The following is a 22,593-nucleotide window of genomic DNA, read 5'->3' on the forward strand; positions in this document are numbered from 1 at the left end:
CAGGCTGGTCTGAACTCCTGGCTTCAAGAGATCATCCCATCTCAGCCTCCCTAAGTATTGGGATTTCAGGTGTGAGCCACTGCACCGGCCCTATTAGAATATCTTTCTAAATTCTATGGGAATGTACAAAAAAGAAAGATAAATCTGCACATAGAAACATAACATTTTCATGGTCCTCATGTGATCCTTTATATTCAGGAGAGCAGGCATTGCAACATTTAAAGCCTATCTTGAAGGAAGAGACTTTTGCCTAAAGTCTATGTAGACTAAGCATCTGTCTGTATTATAATATCTTCTTCTCAAATCACCTCCTTGATTTCATGTTACCATAATAATCTACATCCCATTATAAAGTTTTAGCTTTTAGCAAGATAGGCTGTTATGCAAAAGAGGAAGGCAATGGGAGGCTTTTGGTGTTACTTTTCAGGAATAGTTTTCCTTAGCTTCTTCCTGTGGGATGCTGGGATCTTATCTGCCTTCAAGTAATTCCAGGTGGGTTAGAATGTCCAATATGCCACTAAAAACTACATCTCCCCAGATATTAACCATACACCAAATAAAACGCAGCACATAATAAAATCATCCACACCCCAAAATGGAAAAAGCACCCCAATTTTTTAAATTTTACTTAGGGAGTAAGTTCTATCACGCTCTATGCTAACCATGCTTATGCTTACACATATGTAATTTAAACAGCTATTATTGAACATCTGCTCCATGTATGCCAGACGCTGTGCTGGGTACCAGCAACATACTGGAACAATAACAGGGGGGGTTCTGTTGGGGAGGCAGCTAAGACAGACCGGACAGTGGGAGCCCCAGAGGTTTACTCAATAATTGTGCTAATTAATACATGCAAACCTTCCAACTGAGTCCAGTGCTCCAGGTAAAAAGGACTGTAACACAAAAAGCTGACCTGGGCTTGTGGGTCATGGAAGATTTCTGAGGAAGAGACATATGACAGATAAAGAATTCTGAAGTTACCCAAGGTAAGAGAAGACAGAACATACCATGAAGCTAGATCAGGAAGTACAAAGTTCCTATGGTGGGAAAGAAGATGGCCAGCAAAAGATGCATGAGGCATTCATGAGACAGGAACCGGAAGATGGGATTTGTGGGGGAAGAGCTTCGGTTCAGTCTGGGACATGAGGTGTCTGAAATACCTTTGAGACACATCAAGGGAAAATATGAAATAGGTAGTTGGATATATGCATTTGGAATGCAAAGGAAATGTCTGAGACAAAGATATAACGATAGATATAAATAGCTTATAGATAGCAGTTAAAATTAATGATCTTGGATACAGTTGCCGGGAAAGAAAGTATAAACTGAAAAAAGATCTAGGCCTTGACAAGCTTCACTTTTAATGGCTGAGTAGCAGATAAGCCCACCAAATAGTTTAAGGAGCAGCAGCAGAGAGGAAGAAAGGACACCAGGAGAATGGGGCAGCACCCAAGGCAAGGGGAGGAAGAGCTGCAAGAAGGTGGGAGGGGCTATAATGTTAAGAGCATTGCTGAATCGTGTAGTATGGTTAGGTCTGAACATCATTGGATGTATCTGAGGACAGGAGGATCACTGTTGACTTTATCAGAGCTGGTTCAGGGGAGTGACTGGGGGAATGGGAGAGTGATAAGTCAGGACATTCTGACTTAAATAGGTTGAGGAAAGACTGGGAGTTAAGAAAGTGAAGACAGAAATTTTAGGCATCTCTTTCAAGAAATCTGGTTATGAAGGAAAAAAAGATATGCAGTGGCGGGATAAAAAGTTATTTGAGTACCTGTTTGCCTGGATTGGCAACCTGAGCCACCCTACCCTTCTTGTGCAGAAATCTGGGTGCAGAGGGGTCCTCTCTACTTCATGCCCGAGTAGGTCTCCAAGCAGAGTACCTGCTCTTCTGGTTCCACAGCCTGAGTCACCCCACCCTTCCTGTGCAGAGATATGGGTGCAGAGGGGCCCTCTCTACCACATGCCAGACAGATCTCCAGGCTTTCAGAGCACCTGCTCACTGGAACAGCAGTCTGAGCTACCCCAACCTTCTAGTGTGGAGATCCTGGTGCAGGGGGCCCTCTCCACTCTACACCCAGGCAGAATCTCCAGGCATCTGCAGCACCTACTCTCCTGGGTTAGGAGTTTAGGCTGCCCCCAAACTCCAGGCAGAGAACTCAGGGCTGAGGAGGTCTTGCAGCTCCATGCCAAGGCACACCTCTAGGCACAAGGTGGCCATCCACTGGATTCTCCCTCAGTGCTGGTGCTTGTGCCTGCTATCAGGGGACCTGTAGTCCAGCCCTGACCATTTTTTTTTGAGACAGGTTTTCATTCTGTCACCCTGAATGCAGTGGTATGATCATGGCGTACTGCAGTCTTAATCACTTGGGCTCAAGCAATCATCCCACCTCACTCTCCGGAGTAGCTGGGACCACAGGTACATGCCACTATGACCAGCAATTTTTTTTTTCATTTTTTCTAGAGACAAGGTCTCGCTATGTTGCCCAGGCTGGTCTTGAACTCCTGGACTGAAGGGATCCTTCTTCCTCCGGCTCCCAAAGTCCTGGGATTACAGGCATGAGCCACGGTGTCGGGCCACACAGCCAGCTCTTACCCATAAGCGCCATCTATTGGCTTGTAGGGCAAATTGCACAGCCCAAATAAATTCCATCACCTATGGTGACTGAAACCACAGTCTGAGTCATGAAATTTGGAACACACTAAAGGGTTAAAGAATCAGCAATCCAAGGTCAAGCGGATACATGAAGAGAAGAAGGAGGAGGTAAATCCAAGACTGCACAAGCCACATGAAGCCAAGAAGTGAGTCTTCCCACAGCTCCTTTCTTGGCTCTGCAGACGCAATCTGGGGATACAAATCCAGGGCCACCTGCCTCTGTGCAGCACTAATGAGCCAAAAGCCCTGAATGTCACGCACTTGAGCTCCAAGGCGTGTGTGCATTGTAGCTGCTTTTTGTAGTTTCATGTCCCTGTGTGCTCTCCTGGCTGAGAAACACATTAAAGGGGAAAACAAGCTGTGATAGCAAAACAACGTTCTTCCCATGGTAAGGCTTGTTGGAAGCTCTGCCTTGTGTTGAAGGCAGTCTTAAGTGGAACTAAGACAAACTTATTTCCCCAAAATCTCATCACAGCCATAGCCACCCATCAGCTTCCACCACTCACTGCCCAGTGAGAAGTGGTCTTCCCTGAAGTACGCTGATCCTCAAGTGCTGGTTTTCTTGCCAGTGTCCTCACTTGGCCAGGCAGCAGCAAGGTAGAATTCACAACCCACTCCTCAACCTTTCTTCCTCCAGCACTCCCTCCGGAGGAGTCAAGGATCTGGGGATAAGGAGTATGCCAATTTCATAAACAGCTAAGTCTATCATTTATCATCTAAACAAGACAGCTTTTGAGACTGAAGAAGTTTGCTAAATTAAATGGGGCATATAAATTAATATTCATTGACCCTCAAATAGTTTTATGTTGATAGGTTTATAAAATAGTTCTCTAAAAGCTATCTCTAAAAATACTTTCTAAAAAATAAACATAATATAGTCTCATGTACATGAAATAAAAATTTTTGAAAAATTTTTATATTGGTTGAGCATTTGAAATAATGTAAGCAAAATGATGATGGTTAGTACATATTCACTTACTGTAATCTGCTTCTCAGTCACATCTGTTCTCTCTCACTGATATTTTTCTTAAAAACTTTCTTTTTAAAATGATTTAATTTTTTTCAAAGCTTTTTTAAGTGTGCATTTTATGGTTAGTAAATTTAAAATTCTCCATATGTTCACTTGACTCTTCTCTGTACACCATAATATATATTTGAATTGAGAAAATGCTGTCTTTATAGGCACTAAAGTACATCATTTAATGTGCTTATTGGTTATTTGCATGTCTTCTTTGAAGAAATGTCTACTCAAGCCCCTTGCCCCATTTTTCAACTGAGTTTTTGTTGTGGTTGTTGTTGAATTGTAGACGTTCTTTATGTATTCTGGATATTAACCCCTAATCAGAAACATAATTTGTGAATATTTTCTCCCATTCTGTGGGTTGCCTTTTTACTCTGTTGTGTTCTTTGATGCATGAAAGTTCTTAAATTTGATGTAGTTTAATTTGGTTTTTCCTTTTATTATTTCTCAAAATTAAAAGATAAACTCTTTAAGTAATATGTATCTATGATTCTTTTATAAGAAATTCAAACTTAGATGATGTAAAATTAGTAGATGTTACCTACAAAGCAAAGTATTGCAAAATATAATCATATAATTTTGAAATGAAATCATACTTTTTAAAGCTCTCGTTGTTTAGTTTTTCCAGTTTCTCTATTGCTTTATCAAGGAAATATTTCAACAGTTTTTTGTCTGCAAGTATTGTTTTCAAACTGCAGTTNAAAAAAAAAAAAAAAAAAAAAAACTTCAAATGCTGAAATTGGGCTACATTTGTTAAATATTTGGAACAAAATGTAGATAGATTTTAGATTACTTAATCACACAGAAGTTCCATACCATTTGCAAGATACTACTTAATTTGATATGTAAAGTAATTCTTTAAAGGCTCAAACATTTCTAAACTTCAGCTGATGATGGGTAACAAAGGATAAAAGTGTGTATTGCCTTTTCATCAGCGTCTTTAGTTTTCACTCAGCCTACACTCACACATACAATGCAGTTCAATTGTACTGGTATCTGCAAAAATATTTGAACATTTTCACAGGTAGAGCTGTTATTTTGATAGCAATATGTTTGAAAGCAATTGTGAATTATGTGTTCCACAAGTTTCTTAATTTAGTAAGAAAATTTCTTTTTACCACAACTGCATGACGTCAAAATTTGTATTTATATTAGTACAGCAAAAGACTTATCCCTTTCTTATTTGAATTTCCTTGAGAAACAGACATTGAGGCTAGGACTGAGTGTGCATAGTTCATTCAGAGGTTCAGGAAACCATCAGGAGAGTGGCAAGGTGATGTTAGAAGCGAAGGCAGCCAGTAACAAGCTGTTCCTAAGCTAGCTAACATGATGGGCTTAGCCTTGTAGAAAGCTCTACATATCCCATTAAAACACTATCCCAGGCAAGGGGCCAGTGAGCCAGGGCATTGATGCCCCTCTTTCCTTTTAATTATTGGCTAAGAAATGCTCCTGCAGGTAGTTCCCCAAGTACTTCTGCCCTTCTAGGTTGGGAAAGTGAGTTAGAACAGCTGTGACTGGCGCTCTACTGACAAATACACATGTTCTAGCTAGCACATAAACTGAGAAGGTTTGAGCAGGGCACTCACTGACCACCTCTGCTTCAGTTTTTGATGTTGAACTTGTATCAGTCTGGATAAATCAAGAAGCAGCTTAAATAAAAGAAGTTTTATACAAGGGTCAGCAAACTGTGACCACAGGCTAAAATCGGACCTGCACTTACAAAGTGTGATTGCAACACAGCCACATCCATTCATTTGCTTATTGTCTATGGCTGTTTTTGTGTTACAACAGCAGAGGTGAGTAGTCATGACACAGATATATGGCCCACAGAGTCTAAAATATTTACTCTTTGGCTCTTTACAGAAAAGGTGTGCCTACTCATAATTTAATACAAAGAACGATTAAGTTATGGTAGGACAGCAACTATGAAGATCCAAAAAGAAATCTAAAGTGCTGACGGAAATATATCAAAAAAGAACAACTTGGGAGAGGCTCCCACCCCAAGGGTAGGTTCAGAATTCATTGAAGAGGGTGTGGACAGTGGAGAGGTTGCTGGGTGGCCCAGGCCAGAGCTGGCCCACAGTGGCCACACAAGCAAGAACAACTGTTTATGTGCAGATGAGCTAAGGCTGATGGGCCAGTGGGCAGAGTCTGGATGCCACCATAGGAGCGAGGCCTGGGGAATGTCACCTTTCAATTTTCAGGGGGCCCAGAGTCAACCCTTCAGGCCAAAGGTGAGCCAAGGCTGGTGGGTGGCACACAGAAGGAATCAGGCACCTTGAGGGAAGCAGGACACTGCTGAAGCTGCTGCTGGAACTGGGATCTGAAACGGCCACCTTGTGTGGGAATCTACCACACTATGAGTAGGGCTTGGGTTGGGCTTGACGGCTGGCTGGATGGGATAAAGGTCAGGCAGGCAGCTCACTAGATGACCATCCCCACGGGACCACACGTGTGCACATGATTGGGGCTTAAGAAGGGGTGCAAGGAGCAGCAAGCTGGGTAGGCCACTCTCTTAGGGTCTCCTGACCGGAATGCCACTGCTTGAGTTGAGGGATGCAGAAAGCTCATGGCAAATGCAAGAGAAAGCTGCATCTGTAGGAACCTAGCAGTGAAGGAACAGAAAAAAAAAAAGTGCCCCCTTTAGATGTGGGTGAGTCACACTGGAACCAGGAAGTAAACCCCCTCTTCCCGAAATGTCTCTCGAGGGGCCTCTACTTACAAAGCTTAGTATGGTGCCAGCCAGCAAAAGAAAATATATACAAGGCCCAGATGGGTTATCAATGAGCTGGCAGAAAATATGAATCTGAAGCGTAGAGGCAAGAAATTGACAAGCAGCAAACAGTTGATTCTTTTTCAGTAGTTGAAAATTCAGTACTTAATTTTTCATTAAACATTTACCTTCAACATTTTAAGCTGCTGATGTGAATTTTTTTCAATTAAACAAATATTATTAAATAATAAAATAAAAGTCTTTAGCTGCCATCTTGCGTCCCCGCTTGTGTGCACCTAATCTCAGCTGGTCCACGCAAGATCTCTTGAGCACCAACCTTAGTCCCCCACGCGACCCCTTTTCTGCTCCGACAAGATGAAAGAAACAATCATGAACTAGGAAAAACTTGCCAAACTGCAGGCACAAGTGCGCATTGGTGGGAAAGGAACTGCTTGCAGAAAGAAGAAGGTGGTTCATAGGACAGCCACAGCAGATGACAAAAAACTTCAGTTCTCCTTAAAGAAGTTAGGAGTAAACAATATCTCTGGTATTGAAGAGGTGAATATGTTTACAAATCAAGGAACAGTGATCCACTTTAACAACCCTAAAGTTCAGGCATCTCTGGCAGCGAACACTTTCACCATTACAGGCAATGCTGAGACAACACAGCTGACAGAAATGCTACCCAGCATCTGAAACCAGCTTGGGGCAGACAGTCCGACTAGTTTAAGGAGGCTGGCTGAAGCTCTGCCCAAACAATCTGTGGATGGAAAAGCACCACTTGCTACTGGAGAGGAGGAGGATGATGAAGTTCCAGATCTTGTGGAGAATTTTGATGAGGCTTCCAAGAATGAGGCAAACTGAACTGAGTCAACTTCTGAAGATAAAACTTTAAGAAGTTACTGGGAGCTGCTATTTTATATTACGACTGCTTTTTAAGAAATTTTTGCTTATGGATCTGATAAAATCTAGATCTCTAATATTTTTAAGCCCGTGCCCCTTGGACACTGCAGCTCTTTTCAGTTTTTTGCTTATACACAATTCATTCTTTGCAGCTAATTAAGACGAAGAAGCCTGTGAATCAAGTTTGAAACCAAGGTTAATAAAGTTTTTTGCCTAGTAAAAAATAAAATAAAATAAAAAGTAATAATAATAATAAAATAAAAATAAAATCAGTGTGCCAAAACCACACAGACTTTATTCTATGTGTTCTCTAGCAAGACTATTCAGCCTCTACTTCCTCTGCATATGTCCCACATCACCTATTAACTTTGATGACTAGTCATGTGGAAGCCTTTGTGCATCCTGTACCTCAAAACGTGGGCCAATGCACAGCCCACCGGTACACAGGCAATTCGCATAAAATACTTCACCATTGCAGAGAGGGGAGGTAGAAGATGTCACTAGCTGCTTGTAGCTGAGAACATGTTATCAGTGAAAGCAGTATGTGTTGTCATGAAAAAGGAGATGTAAACGGTGTTGCATCTGTATACCTATGGGGAAGAGTAATAGGTTATCTCTGATTATTTTCACTTGTTAATATGAAAACTATGCTCACTGCATAGGCAAATCACCCATGCCTAGCTGAGATCATGGCAGCAGACAGAAGTACAAAGTGCAGGTCTACCAAACCCATCCCAGCTTATTTTAATGTAACTACTAATAGCACAACTTTAAAACAGAAATACTTAGGACAAAAGATAGCCTGGTCATGTTTTAGCCAGGTCTTTCCCAGACAAATTTGGATGAAAAGTTACCCTACTGATTCCACACTTCAGATGCTGAAAAGCTGAGATGCAGATTGTAGCTTAGATCTGGATGACCACACAAGAGCTCTTCCACCTATTTTCCTCCCATGAATCTCAAGGACCCTTTTATCCAGTCTGCAGAGAAAAGGGCAAGTCTGCGTTATTCACCCAGGCACAGTGTATCAGAGAAAACGGGGCGGAGCTGCAGCACTGTTCAATGCAAGAACCGAATCCAGTAGTGAAGCTTGGTCCAAAGAGTGGCTGCTCAGATCTGATCGGATGAGATCAGCCACTCTTTCTTCCATGAGGATGAGTAAGAGGAGGGACGAAGTGAGATGCAGGATTATGGGACAAAATATCCCCACATGGTACCACCCACCTTCTCTCTTTCATGTCCTCCTCATCCTCCTTCAGCACCACATGCCTTACCCACACATCTGGCCAGAGTCCTGTCTCTTTTTCCTCAAAATCATACCTAGACTCTATTCCCATTCTTTCCAGCTGCTGTGGTTTGCCTTTCATTTCCTCCAGTCTGAACTCCTACAGCAGTTTCCTTACCTGTTTTTGCCACCACACGGATCACATCTGCATCCCTCTACAGATCCCTCTGATGACCTTGCATTATGGATGAGATGAAGCTCACCCTCCTTAGCCTGGAAGACACTGGTTCCCGAAGCTGCATGTACATCCCAGTTATCTGGCGTTGTCTTTAAAACTAACACATAGTGGTCTCCATCTCTGGCTTGCTGAATCCCTGCAGGTAGAGGAATTGAATAATGCTGTCCCTACAAGACCCTTCACAATGCAGCACCAATCGCATTTCACCACCTCCTGCAGCCCACTGTACCCTGAAGCCACACAGACTATTTTCCATTTTCCTACTGTGACATGTACTTTCATGCAGTGACTTTTCATATTCTAGAGTGTTTTTTCTTGCCCTCCTTGCCTTTATACTTCCAGATGCTTCAACATTTAGCCCCAGTAACATCTGCTCTGTGAGGTCCTTACTCGTCCACTGTGAAGAGGTGGGCGTCTTACAGCACTTATAATACTTAACACAAATCTTGTTTTTTCTTGGAGTTTTAAGAGGCACAGAAAGTAACATCACTCTTCCTTGCTTAGTTCAAAGAGAGGCACATTATTGAATTCCTATACCTCCAGAGATTCAGTGAGCCTGAGATGAAGAAGACTGTTGTTAGTTTTAACGATGACTCCAGATAACTTGGATATACATTCAGTGACATCAGATGGAAATGAAAATACCAGCTCCATTACAGATAGACTGCACTCTGGCAGGTCAGACTTATGTGTGGTCATGGGGGCTTAGTACCCCACTTTTCTGTCTAAACTATACTCCCTCCAAATGGGAAGAACCTGCCTCACTAAGCTGCTACCTGGAAGAAGAGTAGCAGAGAGCTTAACAGTAGGAATGGAGTGAGGGGAGAGAAAGAAAGGCAAAGACAGAAGTCCATTTTTCTCTTCTAAACTCTTCATCAGATAATCCACTGTGACTGACCCTGAGTGAAGGGCCGAGGGGAGGGAAAGGTGGAGAAAAGCTTAGCATGGTCTGGTGGAAGTACCTTATGAAAACCTAAGAATTTTAGAATAAATACCTTCTAAGAGTACGGTATACATTTTTATATGATCATCTTACTCTGTTTCCTAGGCTTCTAGAATCCCAAAGATGCTTCTGTTTATTTTTTCATTTCTTCTGCCTGGTACTAAATTTAATAAATATTTGTTAAATGAATGCTTAATCCTGAAGTGTTATGTAACACATTAAAGACAGCGATAGTTCAAATTTAAAATCAAACAGCGTCTAGTCTTTTCAAATTCCCAGCAGTCTCTCTAACATAATTACATGGTTTATTGGTTATGTTTGGACATTGTCTACAAGTGTTATTTGTGGTAGATTTTATCCCCCAAATAGCTGAGCCTTCCATCTATTTTTAGTTGCTTTCTTAATTAAAATTCAAACAGAACAAAAGCCAGGACCTAATGTCCTGCTGTTTGTGTACATAGCTTAAGAATGATTTCTAAATATTTGCTACTCTTTGTAAGAGAAACAGACCTTGTGAGGCATCACATATCTAGATGGATTGGAACCAGATGAGAAGCCTGTGGTCCTTATTTCAAAAATCCTTGTTCATATTGGAGAAGAGTTGGCAGGTGAAAGCTGAAAGCTCTCCTTCTGAATAAGCAGATAAAGGGAAGCTGTCTGCCTACTCAAGTTGAGGAACAGTTTGAAAATCAGTAATGAAGAGAGGCCAAAACAGACCTTGGCCATTGGAGAGTAAAGTGGACAGAAGAAAGGCATTGAAACCAGATAGACCTTTGGCTTGGAATGTCAGCAGGTCACTTACATCTCAGAACCAGTTTCTTCATCTTGAAGGGGAGTTAATACCACTTTTGCAAGCTGGCTGTGATTACTGAGTGAGGCCAGGTGTGGTACATCGCCTAGCAGACACCAGTCTCTGTCATTTATACAATGGACTAAGAGCACACCAGCATCATGGAGTAGTGACTTTGCTTCTCTGTCAATGCTTGTGGAGACAGGGTTGGAGATGTTTTCTGAGCAAATTTATTTTTCAAAAAGGCATTGCCCATATGTCCTATGGTTGTTTTTTTTTTCATTTGTGAAAATGTAAACACATGCTTGAGCACTTTCACCATGTTACCTCTGCTATACTGTTTACCTTTTTTACTTGAATGCAAGCTGTGAGTTTCAATGCTCATCTGGTCTACTTGGCTAGGATGACATTTATGCTACTTAGGAATGGTTGACATTTAGATCTTAGCAGTAACTGTTGGAACACTTCCAGGTTACTCTTGGATAATTGGTTTAAATCCAATTCTTTTTGTTTTTCCTTGAGAGGAATGATAAGAAACTATTAACAGTGGTTGCTTTTGGGTGAAAGGGACATGACGGGCTGTCTCTAAGATGGCCCCCAAACACCCCCACCTCCTGGTGTTCACCCCACTGTGCAGTTCCCTCTGCTCCAGTATAGACTGGACTTACTAACTTGCCTCTAATGAACAGAATTCAGCAGAAGCAATGGATGTCACTTCCAAGATGAGGTTATAGAAAGACTGTAACTTCCCCCTTGGGTGTTTTCTCTTCCGTTTTCTCTCATCTGCTCACTCAGAGGGACTCCGATTCCCATAATGTGAGCTGCCCTATGCAAGACTCCTGTGGCAAGGAACCAGGAGAGGCCTGCAGGAAACAGTCTATGAACAACTCAGGACCTTGATCCATTGCCTATGAGAAACTAAATTCTGCCAAAAACCAGATGAGTGAGCTTGAAACACTTTCCCTTCATCTAGTGTTTAGATGAGACTGATGCTCCAGTCAACAGTTTGACTGCAACCTCTTCAGAGACCTCGTGCCAGAGACAACCAACTAAGTAAGCAGCCGCTTGACTTCTGACCCCTGAGGACTGTGACATAATAACGCTTTGTTATGTTAAAGCTGCTAAATTTGGGGGTAATTTGTTGTGCAGCAATAGATAACTAATAAAAAAGAGAATGAAAAGGGTAATAAAGAGCAGTTTTTACCTTTTATTTTATGCCTGTTCTACTGTATAAATTTTCTCATTTTATGGATGTACAATATTTACTTTTTAAAATATTGTCAACAGGTGTTATTTAGGCTAGTAGATGACGGCAAATCCTGCAAATTGGCTCACTCAGTGCAAACTCCAACAGCTCCTATTGCCTTCCCGTACTCAGAAGCTAGCAAACTAAAAAAACAAAACAAAACAAACAAACAAAAAACCCTATATTTCATTTCCTATACTCTCTTGAAACTAAGAACCCGTATGTGACCTAGTTTTTATTAAGCAAACATACTGCTAAGGTAAAACTTAGAAAAAAATTAGCACATTGGGACCATGGCATGCTCTAGCCAGTCTGTGGGTAGAGATGAGGTTCTATGGTCTAGGTATAAACTAGACTGTAGTCCTCAACATCAGAAGTGTGAAGGGATAGTGTGAAGTGGCCATGGAGTTTCCATAAGAGCAGTTCCATTGAGTAGCTGGGTGTTATTATGTGGAGTCACTGTTCCTGTTTGGGCAACATCTAAGATGAGAACTTAACTCACTTAAGACTTCTCCCTCCTGCTTTCTGCTCCTTCCCAAATTTTATTTATTTTTTTTGAGACTGATTCTCACTCTGTTGTCCAGGCTAGAGTGCAGTGGCGTGATCTCAGCTCACGGCAATCTCTGCCTCCGGGGTTCAAGCAATTCTCCTGCCTCAGCCTCCTGAGTAGCTGGGATTACAGGCACATGCCACCCTGCCCAGCTAATTTTTTTATTTTTAGTAGAGCCGGGGTTTCACCATGTTGGCCAGGCTGGTCTCGAACTCCTGACCTAGTGATCTGCCCATCTTGGCCTCCCAAAGTGCTGGGCTTACAGATGTGAGCCACCGAATTAAATTATTAATTAGCATTATTTAAAATGTTGTTAAATTTATTTTGGTAGCTTCAAAACTGACAGTATAATGTTTTACTATTTTTGTTCAACTTACTTTATCTTAACTTTCCTTAACTTCCTTGTAAAACTCTACCCTTTCCCCCAGCTTTCTTCAGCCTTGCTTACACTAAGACTTTCGAGGGTGAAGGAAGGCCCTATTCATAATTACACTGGGACAAAAGGCATAATCAAATCTTTGTTCATGCCATATAAGTAGCATTATATTCTGCCAGTTCTCTCCACCTGTCTGAAAATATATGCTTACAATCTTCTATTAATCAAAATGTAAGATCAATAAGTTGAAATATACAGAAAAATATAGAAGTGTGCAAAAATGTTGACATGTTTAGATTCACCATTTAAGATCATGTGGTATTTGTCTTTCTGTGCCTGGTTTATTTCACTTAACATAATGTCCTTCAAGTTCATCCACGTTGCTATAAATGACAGGATTTCCTTCTTTTTTTAAGGCTGAATTGTATTCCATTAAGTAGACATACCACATTTTCTAAATCTAAAAAAGTCGAACTGATAGAAGTAGACATTAGAATGGTGATTACCTGGGGTTAGGGTTAGGAATTGGGCGATGTTGGTTAAAGGATACAAAATTTCAGTTAGATGGGGGAATAAGTTCAAGCGAGCTGTCTACACTGTAGTGACTGCAGTTAATAAGAACATACCGTATTCTTGAAACTTGCTAAGAGAATAGATTTTAAGTCACTCAATTTAACCATTCCACAATGTATACATATTTCAAAACATCACATTGTACACAATAAACATATGCAATTTATTGTCAATTTTAAAAACAAAATGTTTAAAGTGCTAACATTAGTCACTTCCATATGGTGAGATAATGTCAGTTTTTATTTCCTTCTTCTGCATATTTTTCATGCTTCCTAATTTTTGCCATTATCCATGAATTTTGGAAGAGGGGGTGGGGGGGTTTAAAATATTTACTTTTCTAGGCAGTGGATACTTAGGACATTAATTCCAGGGACTGACTCCACCGCTGAGATGCTACTTGTGGCGATCATCTTCTCCCAAGCTCCACATTTTGGCTTTGTACAGAGTGATGTCATTGTAGACCCTGAAGTAGTTCAGCCTGTGGTCACTGCGTTCTGGGTCGATCAAGGGCTCTGAGTCCCACCCAATTTCCTGGTTTTCAGTCTGTGCCTCCGGGTACTTCTTCCTTGGCCCCTGGGCAGCGTGGTGAATGAGATTCAGAAACCTGGCATCTGCAGGCTCCTCCAGGTTATCATGCCAAGACATGGGCTTCCTCGTAATCCTGTGAACCTTGCGCAGGGGATTCACGTGGTACTGTGTGTAGAGTTTCTGGGTTCGCAACTCTTTGAGGTACAGCTCCCGCAAGATCTGGTTCTGATGGACCTCATCTGTGACCACCCTCTCCTTCAGGCGTCCCGCCATGGCCTTGGAGCTGCTCAGTGGGTCCGGTGCCCTCTGTGTCCTCTCACCGCTTGCTTGGCCTCGGGCCTTCCGCTGTCTCTAGGCAATGGTGTTCCTCTCCGTCTCCAGGCAACAGCCTTCCTAGGATACCGCTCTGGTCTCCCCGAACCCAGCCTGGTTATGAGAACCGCCTCTGGATACTGCCAGGAAAAAGGCTTGTCATCAAGTCACAGACCCAAAAGACAATGCACATAGAACGGGACCTCAGGTTGGCCAATCACTTCCAGGCAACGGCACCCTACTATTCTCCAGGCAACAGCATTCCTATGATAGCACTCTGGCACCTCCGAACACAGCCTCGTTACTAGAACCGTCTCTGGATACTGCCAGGAAAAAGGCTTGCCATCAAGTTGCAGACCAAAAAGATAAAGCACATAGAACTGGACCTCACGTTGGCCAATCACTTCCCTCCTTGATAACAGATTCGATGCTCTTCATTCCTCTACCTTCTCTGCCCCGGTCCTGCAGTTTGCTCTGTGGTTACAGACCAAGTTCAGTGGAGAAACCAGTTCAAATGCAGAGGCTTGTGCAGTCTGGCGGCCCAAGCAGGAGAGGAAAGGCGCAGGCCAGGCCCAGTGTTCGCTTGCCATGGTCTTGGATTCCCTGTGTCCACCAGGTCACTGCTGGGAATCCACTGTCTCGGCAATTCTGAACCACCTGAGAACTGCCCCAGTAGGAGGGAAACCATCTCTCCAGGGTGAGATTTGTAATCCGTCAGGTCTGGTTGTGGGTGGCTGGATAGGGGGTGGGGACTAGGGTACGGGGGACTAGTAAGAAGGGCTATGAGAAGGGTGAGGGGGAAAGATAGGGGGAACTGGGAAAGGGGTGACTTACGAGTAGGGCGCTGGCACACAGATGCTCTGGAATTAACAGAGGAAGAGCTGGACAGGGAGTTCAGGGAGGTAGGGTACTGGGAAGGGGCGACTTCAGTCAGCTGGGGCAAACGGGTAGGTTGGAAGACTGAACAACGTGGATGGCCCTGGAGAGGAGGCTTACGGCAGGAAGTTTTAGGAGTAAGGGAAGGAAGGAGGGCTGGAACACGAGCACGGGAACGAACAGAAAGAAATGGAGCCCGGGGTTGAGGCTGAGAAATCGGAGGTAGCTTTCTGGTCATTTTTCCAAATGAGTGCTGTAGAAACTCACTTGTCCAAACGAGTCAAAATGAGTAACTGAGATGTGCCGAGGCCGACTCCAGCATTTATCTCCTCAGGACATTCCATAGAATGCCTATTATGAAACGCATATTTATCTCCTGGGGACATTTCATCACAGAATGCTTATTATGAAGCATATATGCTCCCTTTTGTTCTAGCAAGGAGGCCTCACCAATCAGGGAAATGGTCTCAGTTTCTTGGTTTAAGAGTGATCATGGGAAATAGAAAAGAAAATAAATAGGGGTTGTAATATTGGTCCCTGCTCTTGGGATACATATAGTTTTGACCCTCCATAGGCCAAGAGTGATCAAGGGGCTAATGTAGATGGCCCTGGAGAAGAGGGTTAATTAATGTAGAGGTAGAGGGTTGGGGCCTAGAAGAGCAGTTCTGAAGTAGGAATTGGGAAATGGGAAGTCAGTATCCTAGTCTCTTTCCCTTACTACAGTGTTCAAAGCCCTTTCACATTATCTGCCTCACTGTGTGAATACGCATGATTAGAGATGTTATGTTCATTTTACCAGTGAGGACACTAAAGACCAGAGAGGGAATGACCACAGGCAGGCAGGGGTTGGGTGGGCAGGTGGGACTAGAACTTGGGCCAAGAAGAGGGGGCAGGTAGGAGGGAGCACAAAATGGCACAGAGCGCTGACCAGCATCATTGCCTCCTCCTGTGTCTCTGGACAGGATCTTGTAGGGGATGCCTCAGAGAAGAGCTGTACTTTTTGTAGCTTACCTCTCGGTCTCTGTGCTCCCCTGGTTTGATGCCTTAATGTTTGCTGGAACCAGAAACACAGGGTCCAAGCTGGTAGGATAACTGCCCACTCCTGAGCACCTACTGATTAGATTTCGACTTCTTGCTCACTACGTGAGATGCCTAACTCCATCGGATATGATGAAGGAAGCTGCTGTACCCTCCCCTTTCCTTTGTCTGCAGTAGCAACTCTCTCTGCTGAGCATTCCTGGTTTCTCAGAATGCCATTCAAATCATAGGCTCCTTTGGTCCCCTGTTCTCTCCTGCGTTTGTATCACCATAAGATTCTGAATTTTCTCCCTTAGCCCAATACTCTTTACCTCCTGTGCTGCATAAAACTTTCAGTTGTGCTTCAGAAATCCAGCCACATGATTAGCAAACTTCCCTTTTTCCATCGACTGCTTCTTTATTGACAGTTCCTTGCCTCTCCTTGCTTTAACTGTAACTTGGATTTTTCTTGCGGACATTGCTTCCCTTGTATATCAAGTAGAAACCACTTATTCTGTCAAACTCTGAAGTACTTCAGAGTAAGAATGTGGTTTATATGTTCTCCTTGCTCCTTCTGACTCCTTGAAAACCACACTGCATTATTTCTCTCTTCATAATGGAATATCTCTTGCTCCTTATGAGTTATCTTTAAACTAGGAAAGAAAACTTACTGGGAAATAAAAAGTAACACCTTCTTTATAATCACCTAAATGAACAAAAATGTTAATGCATAATGCAGAAAACTTTGTTTATTCAGAAAACAAGTGTGTTCTCTATTCTTACTGTGTATTAGTCTGTTCTCAGGCCACCAATAAAGACAAAGAACTTACAAAGAAAAAGACATTTAATAAACTCACAGTTCCATGTGGCTGGGGAGGCCTCATAATCATGGCAGAAGGCAAAGGAGGAGCAAAGGTACATCTTACATGGTGGCAGGCAAGAAAGCATGTGCAGCAGAACTCCCCTTTATAAAGCCATCAGATCCCATGAGACTTACTATCATGAGAACATCAAAGGAAAGACCTGCACCCCCATGATTCAATTACCTCTCATCAGGCCCCTCCCACAACATTGTGGTAATTGTGGGAGGCACAATTCAAGATGAGATTTGGGTGGGGACCCAGCCAAACCATATCACATTGATTGTAAACGACAGCCAATAGATTGTTTACTTTTGACCAGGTTGAAGGAAGAGTCAACATGTAGTTCCACAGAGCATGTTGTAGGCAGTGAGGGAAGAGAAAGCACGGGAACTTTTGAAGATCTTTCTAAGATCCCTTCAATTTGGAGAACAGAGCTTAACAATCTGAGAAAGCCAAGAAAGGAAATGAGCTCAGTTCCTCACTGCAGAATGACACCAGTGGCAGGATCAAGAAATAGCAGGTGCCTGCGTGAACTTATCATTACGCAGATCCAGGTTTTGCAAGCAGCCTGACCCATGGCTAAGCTGAGTTACTTTCCACTAAGTAGACAACAGATTTTGAAGAAATGTATGTGAGGACAAAGTTACCAGAGTGCCTAGTTTCATTCCCAATCCATCAGTTATTTGAAGAGCTGGGCTCAGCAGGGCTTCTCCCAAAGTACATAAAAGCTGGGAGAACCAACATGCATGAGGGAGCCATAGTGGAGGCCAACATATGGATAGTTTGGTGGTTCTGCCTCAAAGAGAGGACAGAACAAATGAAACGGAAACAAATATATTCTTAAAAATATTTTAGAAGAAATTTGGGGGGGCTAAGGGAGGAATAGCAGGGGTAGGGGGATTGGGGAGGGAAAGCATTAGGAGAAACACCTAATATAGATGACAGGGTAATGGATGCAGCAAACTACCACCATGGCACTTGTAACAAACCTGCACGATCTGCACATGTACCCCATAACTTAAAGTATAATAAATAAATAAAGAAAGAAAGAAAAAAAAGAAGACATTTTCTCTAAAATGAAGGAAGGTAGGAATCATCAGATCAAACAGAAAATTTACAATGGGTGGCTAATGCCACAACATTCTGGAAAAGCTGCTAAACTACAAGGTTAAGGAAAGCCTTATGAATACTCCTGTCACTATTAAGCTTAAAAAACTGAGGGTGAACTCAGACTTCTTCTAAGCAGCATTAAATAATGGAGCAAGTTTCAGAGGAATGTCACTCAGATGTGGTCTGTAAGGCTGGCAGCTTCAGCATCACCTGGGATCTTGTTAGAATGCCAAATCCTGGGCCGGGCGCAGTGGCTCAGCCTATAATCAGCACTTTGGGACACCAAAGCATGTGGATGACCTGAGTTCAGAGGTTTGAGACAGGCCTGACCAACATGGAGAAACTCCACCTCTACTAAAAATACAAAAAGTGGTAGGTGCGTAATCCTAGCTACTCCGGAGGCTGAGGCAGGAGAATCTCTTGAACCCAGGAGGCAGAGTTTTCAGTGAGTGGAGATCGCACCACTGCACTCCGGCCTGGGCGACAAGAGCAAAACTCCGTCTCAAAAAAAAAAAAAAAAGAATGCCAAATAAATCCTGGACCACTATGGACCACTATCCCAGACATACTAATTTCAGTTCTCTGGAGGTGGAACTCAGAAATCAGAAATCAGTGTCTTAATGTGCCCTCCAGGTGATTCAGATGCATGGCTCACGTATGAGAAGCACTGCTCCAAACTTTAGTAAAATAAACACAGGCGGCTCATGAATTTTATATCATGCTAGGTTGACATTTGCACATGAAGGTAACAGTTAGCCATCTCTTCTTTGTATAAACTCAGGAAGTATATTTCTCATGAGTATTTGAAACAGGAGGAATTGAATGAAGGAATTTAGTTTCACTGTTCATGTAAGAGCTAAGATAACAAATGACATTAAGACGCTTCAAGATTAGCCCAGCATCCCTTGGCTGACTAGACAAAGGGGTCAGGATAAGGACCAGAGTGGCCTGAATGGATCTAGAATCCTGGCAGGCCTGCCCCATAGGAATGGAGATAGTGCTTTACACAATGGGGAGCTGGTACCTGAGATGCTGAGGGATGGATTGGGATAAAAGATTCTGCTTCACCTTCCTCCCTCCTTCCAATTTCTTGCCAGACATTCCTGTCAGCCAAATCCAGCTGAAAAACCAGCTGAATCAAGAACCTATGGCTTGTAGCACAGCAGGGAAAAGGTGAGGAAGGACTCTGAGGGCCAGCAGGGCAGGAACTGGTGCAAAGTCTATACCTAGTCTACCAAATGATAAGTCAAACTAAGTGACAAATGAGGAAGTGGCATGCAAAGACTGGCAGCAGGGCCGTCTTCCTGGACTTAGGATGTGGTTGCAGAGGGCCTTGTGCCGAAATGGGCCCCACATGGCTTAATGCTCTGCTGCTGTCATCTCAAAATTCTTAATAATTTTTGAACCAAGGCCCTACCTTTTCATTTTGAACTAGACCTTAAAAATTAGGTGGCCATGCCTGACTGACAGTAAACAGCAAAGTATTTAAACATAGAAAAATAACATTCACAATACAGAATGCAGATGTTATACGTATTTAGAGAAAAGCTATATCATGTAAAAAATAACAGTAATGGACAAATAAAAACCCTAATATGGTCTGACACAATCTTGAAGCTTATAGAAGGAAGTCTAAGTGGGTGAGTGCCCTCATCTTCCACAGGGAGAAGTAAGTACATTTTGTTTTGCTTTATGAGGTTGAATGAAGATGACTCAGAATGTTCACTTTTAAGTATGTTACTTAAAGTTGAAATAAGATCAGTCTTAATAATTGTCAAATTACCACAGGGAGAAGAGTGAGATGACCTAAAAAACAAAATACAGGCCACATGGCAAAGACACAAAAGAAGAAAGCATACTTAAACAAAATGAAAGTGAAACTGTCTCCAGTAATAATACCTACAAATGTTATTTACTCATGTATTGAATCACACAATTAAACCCAATGAGTTAATGTCTTAGATACAATTAAAACAGTGCATCTATAATTTTTAGCATCTACAAGACATACTCCTAAAACAAGTGCAATCAAAATTTTAAATAAACAGATGGGCAAAATGTGTCAGGGAAAACTTGCCAAAGAGTGTTACTTTGTCGATGAAAAGTGTGAAACTCTGTAAAACATTTGAAGATATTTATTCTGAGCCAAATATGAGTAGCCATGACCTGTGACACAGCCCTCAGGAGATTCTGAGAACATGTACCCACAGTGGTTGAGGTGGAGCTTCGTTTTACACATTTTAGGGAGGCATGAGATATCAACCAAATACATTTAAGATATGCATTGGTTCGGTCCAGAAAGGCATAACAACTTGAAGGCGGGGGCGTTAGGGGCAGTGGGTATCCAAATTACTGACAGTGAATCCATACAGGTCTGCAGCAACCTTAATTCTTGCCTCCTCAGAAGAAAGAATTTGACTGAAGGGCTTACAGCAGAAAAAGAGTCCAGGGCAAGTTTCAGAGCAGGAGTAGAAGATTTTTTTTTTTTTTTTTTTAAATGAAGTTTCCTCTTTTGCCCAGGCTGGAGTGAAGTGGCACAATCTCGGCTCACTGCAACCTCTGCACCTTGGGTTGAAGCGATTCTCCTGCCTCAGCCTCCCAAGTAGCCAGGATTACAGGTGTGTGCCACCATGCCCGGCACACACCTATGAAGTCCATTCAGATGGTTGGGGGGGGCCCTTAGAATTTTATTTTTGGTTTACAACTTTATGTGGTTGAAGAGTCAAGTTCATTAGAGATTCCTAATTGCCATGAAGCCATAGCATGAAAACATCATGTGAGCAGTTCTTTTTATAAGATATTCTTGAAAAAGTTTATGAAAATGTAATATGCCAAAGCTGACAAACCCTTTAAGTTACAAAGCAAATTTCATTCCAAGAGAGCTACTGTATGGTAAAATTTCTAACTACCTTAACTTCTGGGTCTGCACCCTCCATTACAACAGTCACTGACCACACGTCAGTACTGCAGAGTGCCTGAGAGCATGGAGTGTCTGAAGTGAGACATGCTGTAAGTATAAAATAAGTACCAACTTTTTCAGGCTTAATATGAAAAAAAATGTAAATTGCCTATTAGTAATTTTTTATATTTATTTTATGCTGAAATAATTTTTTGGATACATTGTGTTAAATAAAGTGTATCACAAAATTAATTTCATGTGTGTCTTTTTAATATTTTAATATGGCCTCTAGAAAATTTAAAATTACTTATGTGGCTTGTATTATATTCCACTGGACACTGATGTTCCAGAGAATCAACTTTATTAATATAGTTTCGATGTAGTTCATGTAGTTTCATTAATTTTGCTTTACTTTCATAATAAATGCCTGAAGGAAACAGGATTTGCTACTTGGCTACCTCTGATGAATTCCATCTTTACTGCATTAGAATTAATCTTATGAAAAAGCTACAGTTCTTACCATCAGCACCAACCCATTTATGTTTCCAGGTTGCAATCATTTTAATAAAATAATGAAGGTGAAATCAAATTAATATTCAGATAATTTCATAAGACAAAATAGTGACAATATCAGAAGTAGACTCTTACCCAGGCACGGTGGCTCACATCTGTAATCCCAGTACTTTGGGAGGCCGAGGCAGGAAAACTGCTTGAGGCCAGGAGTTTGAGACTAGCCTGGGCAACATGGCAAGACCCTGTCTGTGCTGAAAGGAAAAAAAAAAGGGAAGTGGACTGTTGGCTGGCTGACAGGCACCCCCACCATGAAAAACAACTCAGGGAGTTCTGATGTCAGTTCATGTAGGAAAGTCTGAATTCAGCACATCAGAGCTGATGTAGAGGAATCAAAAGTCATTTAAAAGTATATAAAAGTTTAACTTTTATGAAAATCAGATGTAAAGCAGTCAAGGATGTCCTGTAAGAATCCTGCTGAAAATATAGAATGTGACAATAATACAAGCATAGTGACATAAATCTCTTTCAGTCATTGACAGATTACACCATAAAAAATTGTTACAGCTGAATAATGCTGTATTATATAGTTACATATATAGTATTATTCATATATGTAAATAGATACAGATAAATATACATAAACCTATAAACATTCTATCCCTTTCTTTGAAAATATACCTCCTTTAAGAAAAATATAAACATATCTTTCTGATTGGACCCAAAGATTCAATAATGTAGAGGTGTCCCACTGTATTAATCTGTTTTCACGCTTCTGATAAAGACATACCCAAGACTGGGTAATTTATAAAGAAAAAGAAGTTTAATGGACTCACAGTTCCATATGTCTGGGGAGACCTCACAATCATGGCGGAAGGCAAAAAGCAAAACTTACATGGCAGCAGACAAAGAGAGAATGAGAACCAAGTGAAAGGGTTTCCCCTTCTAAAGCCATCAGATCTCATAAGACTTAGTCACTAAGATAAGAACAGTATCAGGGAAACCACCCAAAGGATTCAATTATTTCCCACTGGTTCCCTCCCACAACAAGTGGGAATTATTGGAGCTACAATTCAAGATGAGATTTAGGTGGGGACACAGCCAAACTATATCACCCATCTTCTGAAATCTGCCAACATATTAAATGCAGTTGCAAACAAAAACACTTATTTTTAAAAGGCCATGTAAAATAATATATAACTGAGAATAGCCAGAAGACATTCTAAAAATAAAAAATAATG

The 22,593-nt window shown here is 41.8% G+C and overlaps 1 protein-coding gene and 1 pseudogene across 1 annotated transcript; one reads left to right on the forward strand and one right to left on the reverse strand.

The window, feature by feature from the left end:
• The first annotated feature begins 6,768 nt into the window (after positions 1 to 6,768).
• LOC108296884 lies at positions 6,769 to 7,301 on the forward strand (annotated as a pseudogene).
• Positions 7,302 to 13,385: 6,084 nt separating this feature from the next.
• LOC108296886 (protein FAM183BP) lies at positions 13,386 to 15,194 on the reverse strand. Its single transcript, XM_017519478.2, has one exon. It carries the CDS (start codon positions 14,036 to 14,038, stop codon positions 13,631 to 13,633), a length of 408 nt encoding a protein of 135 aa, XP_017374967.1. The 5' UTR covers positions 14,039 to 15,194; the 3' UTR covers positions 13,386 to 13,630.
• Between the last annotated feature and the right edge of the window lie 7,399 nt (positions 15,195 to 22,593).

Source organism: Cebus imitator, unplaced genomic scaffold, assembly GCF_001604975.1.
Source record: "Cebus imitator isolate Cc_AM_T3 unplaced genomic scaffold, Cebus_imitator-1.0 Scaffold749, whole genome shotgun sequence".
NCBI classification, from domain to species: Eukaryota; Metazoa; Chordata; class Mammalia; order Primates; family Cebidae; genus Cebus; species Cebus imitator.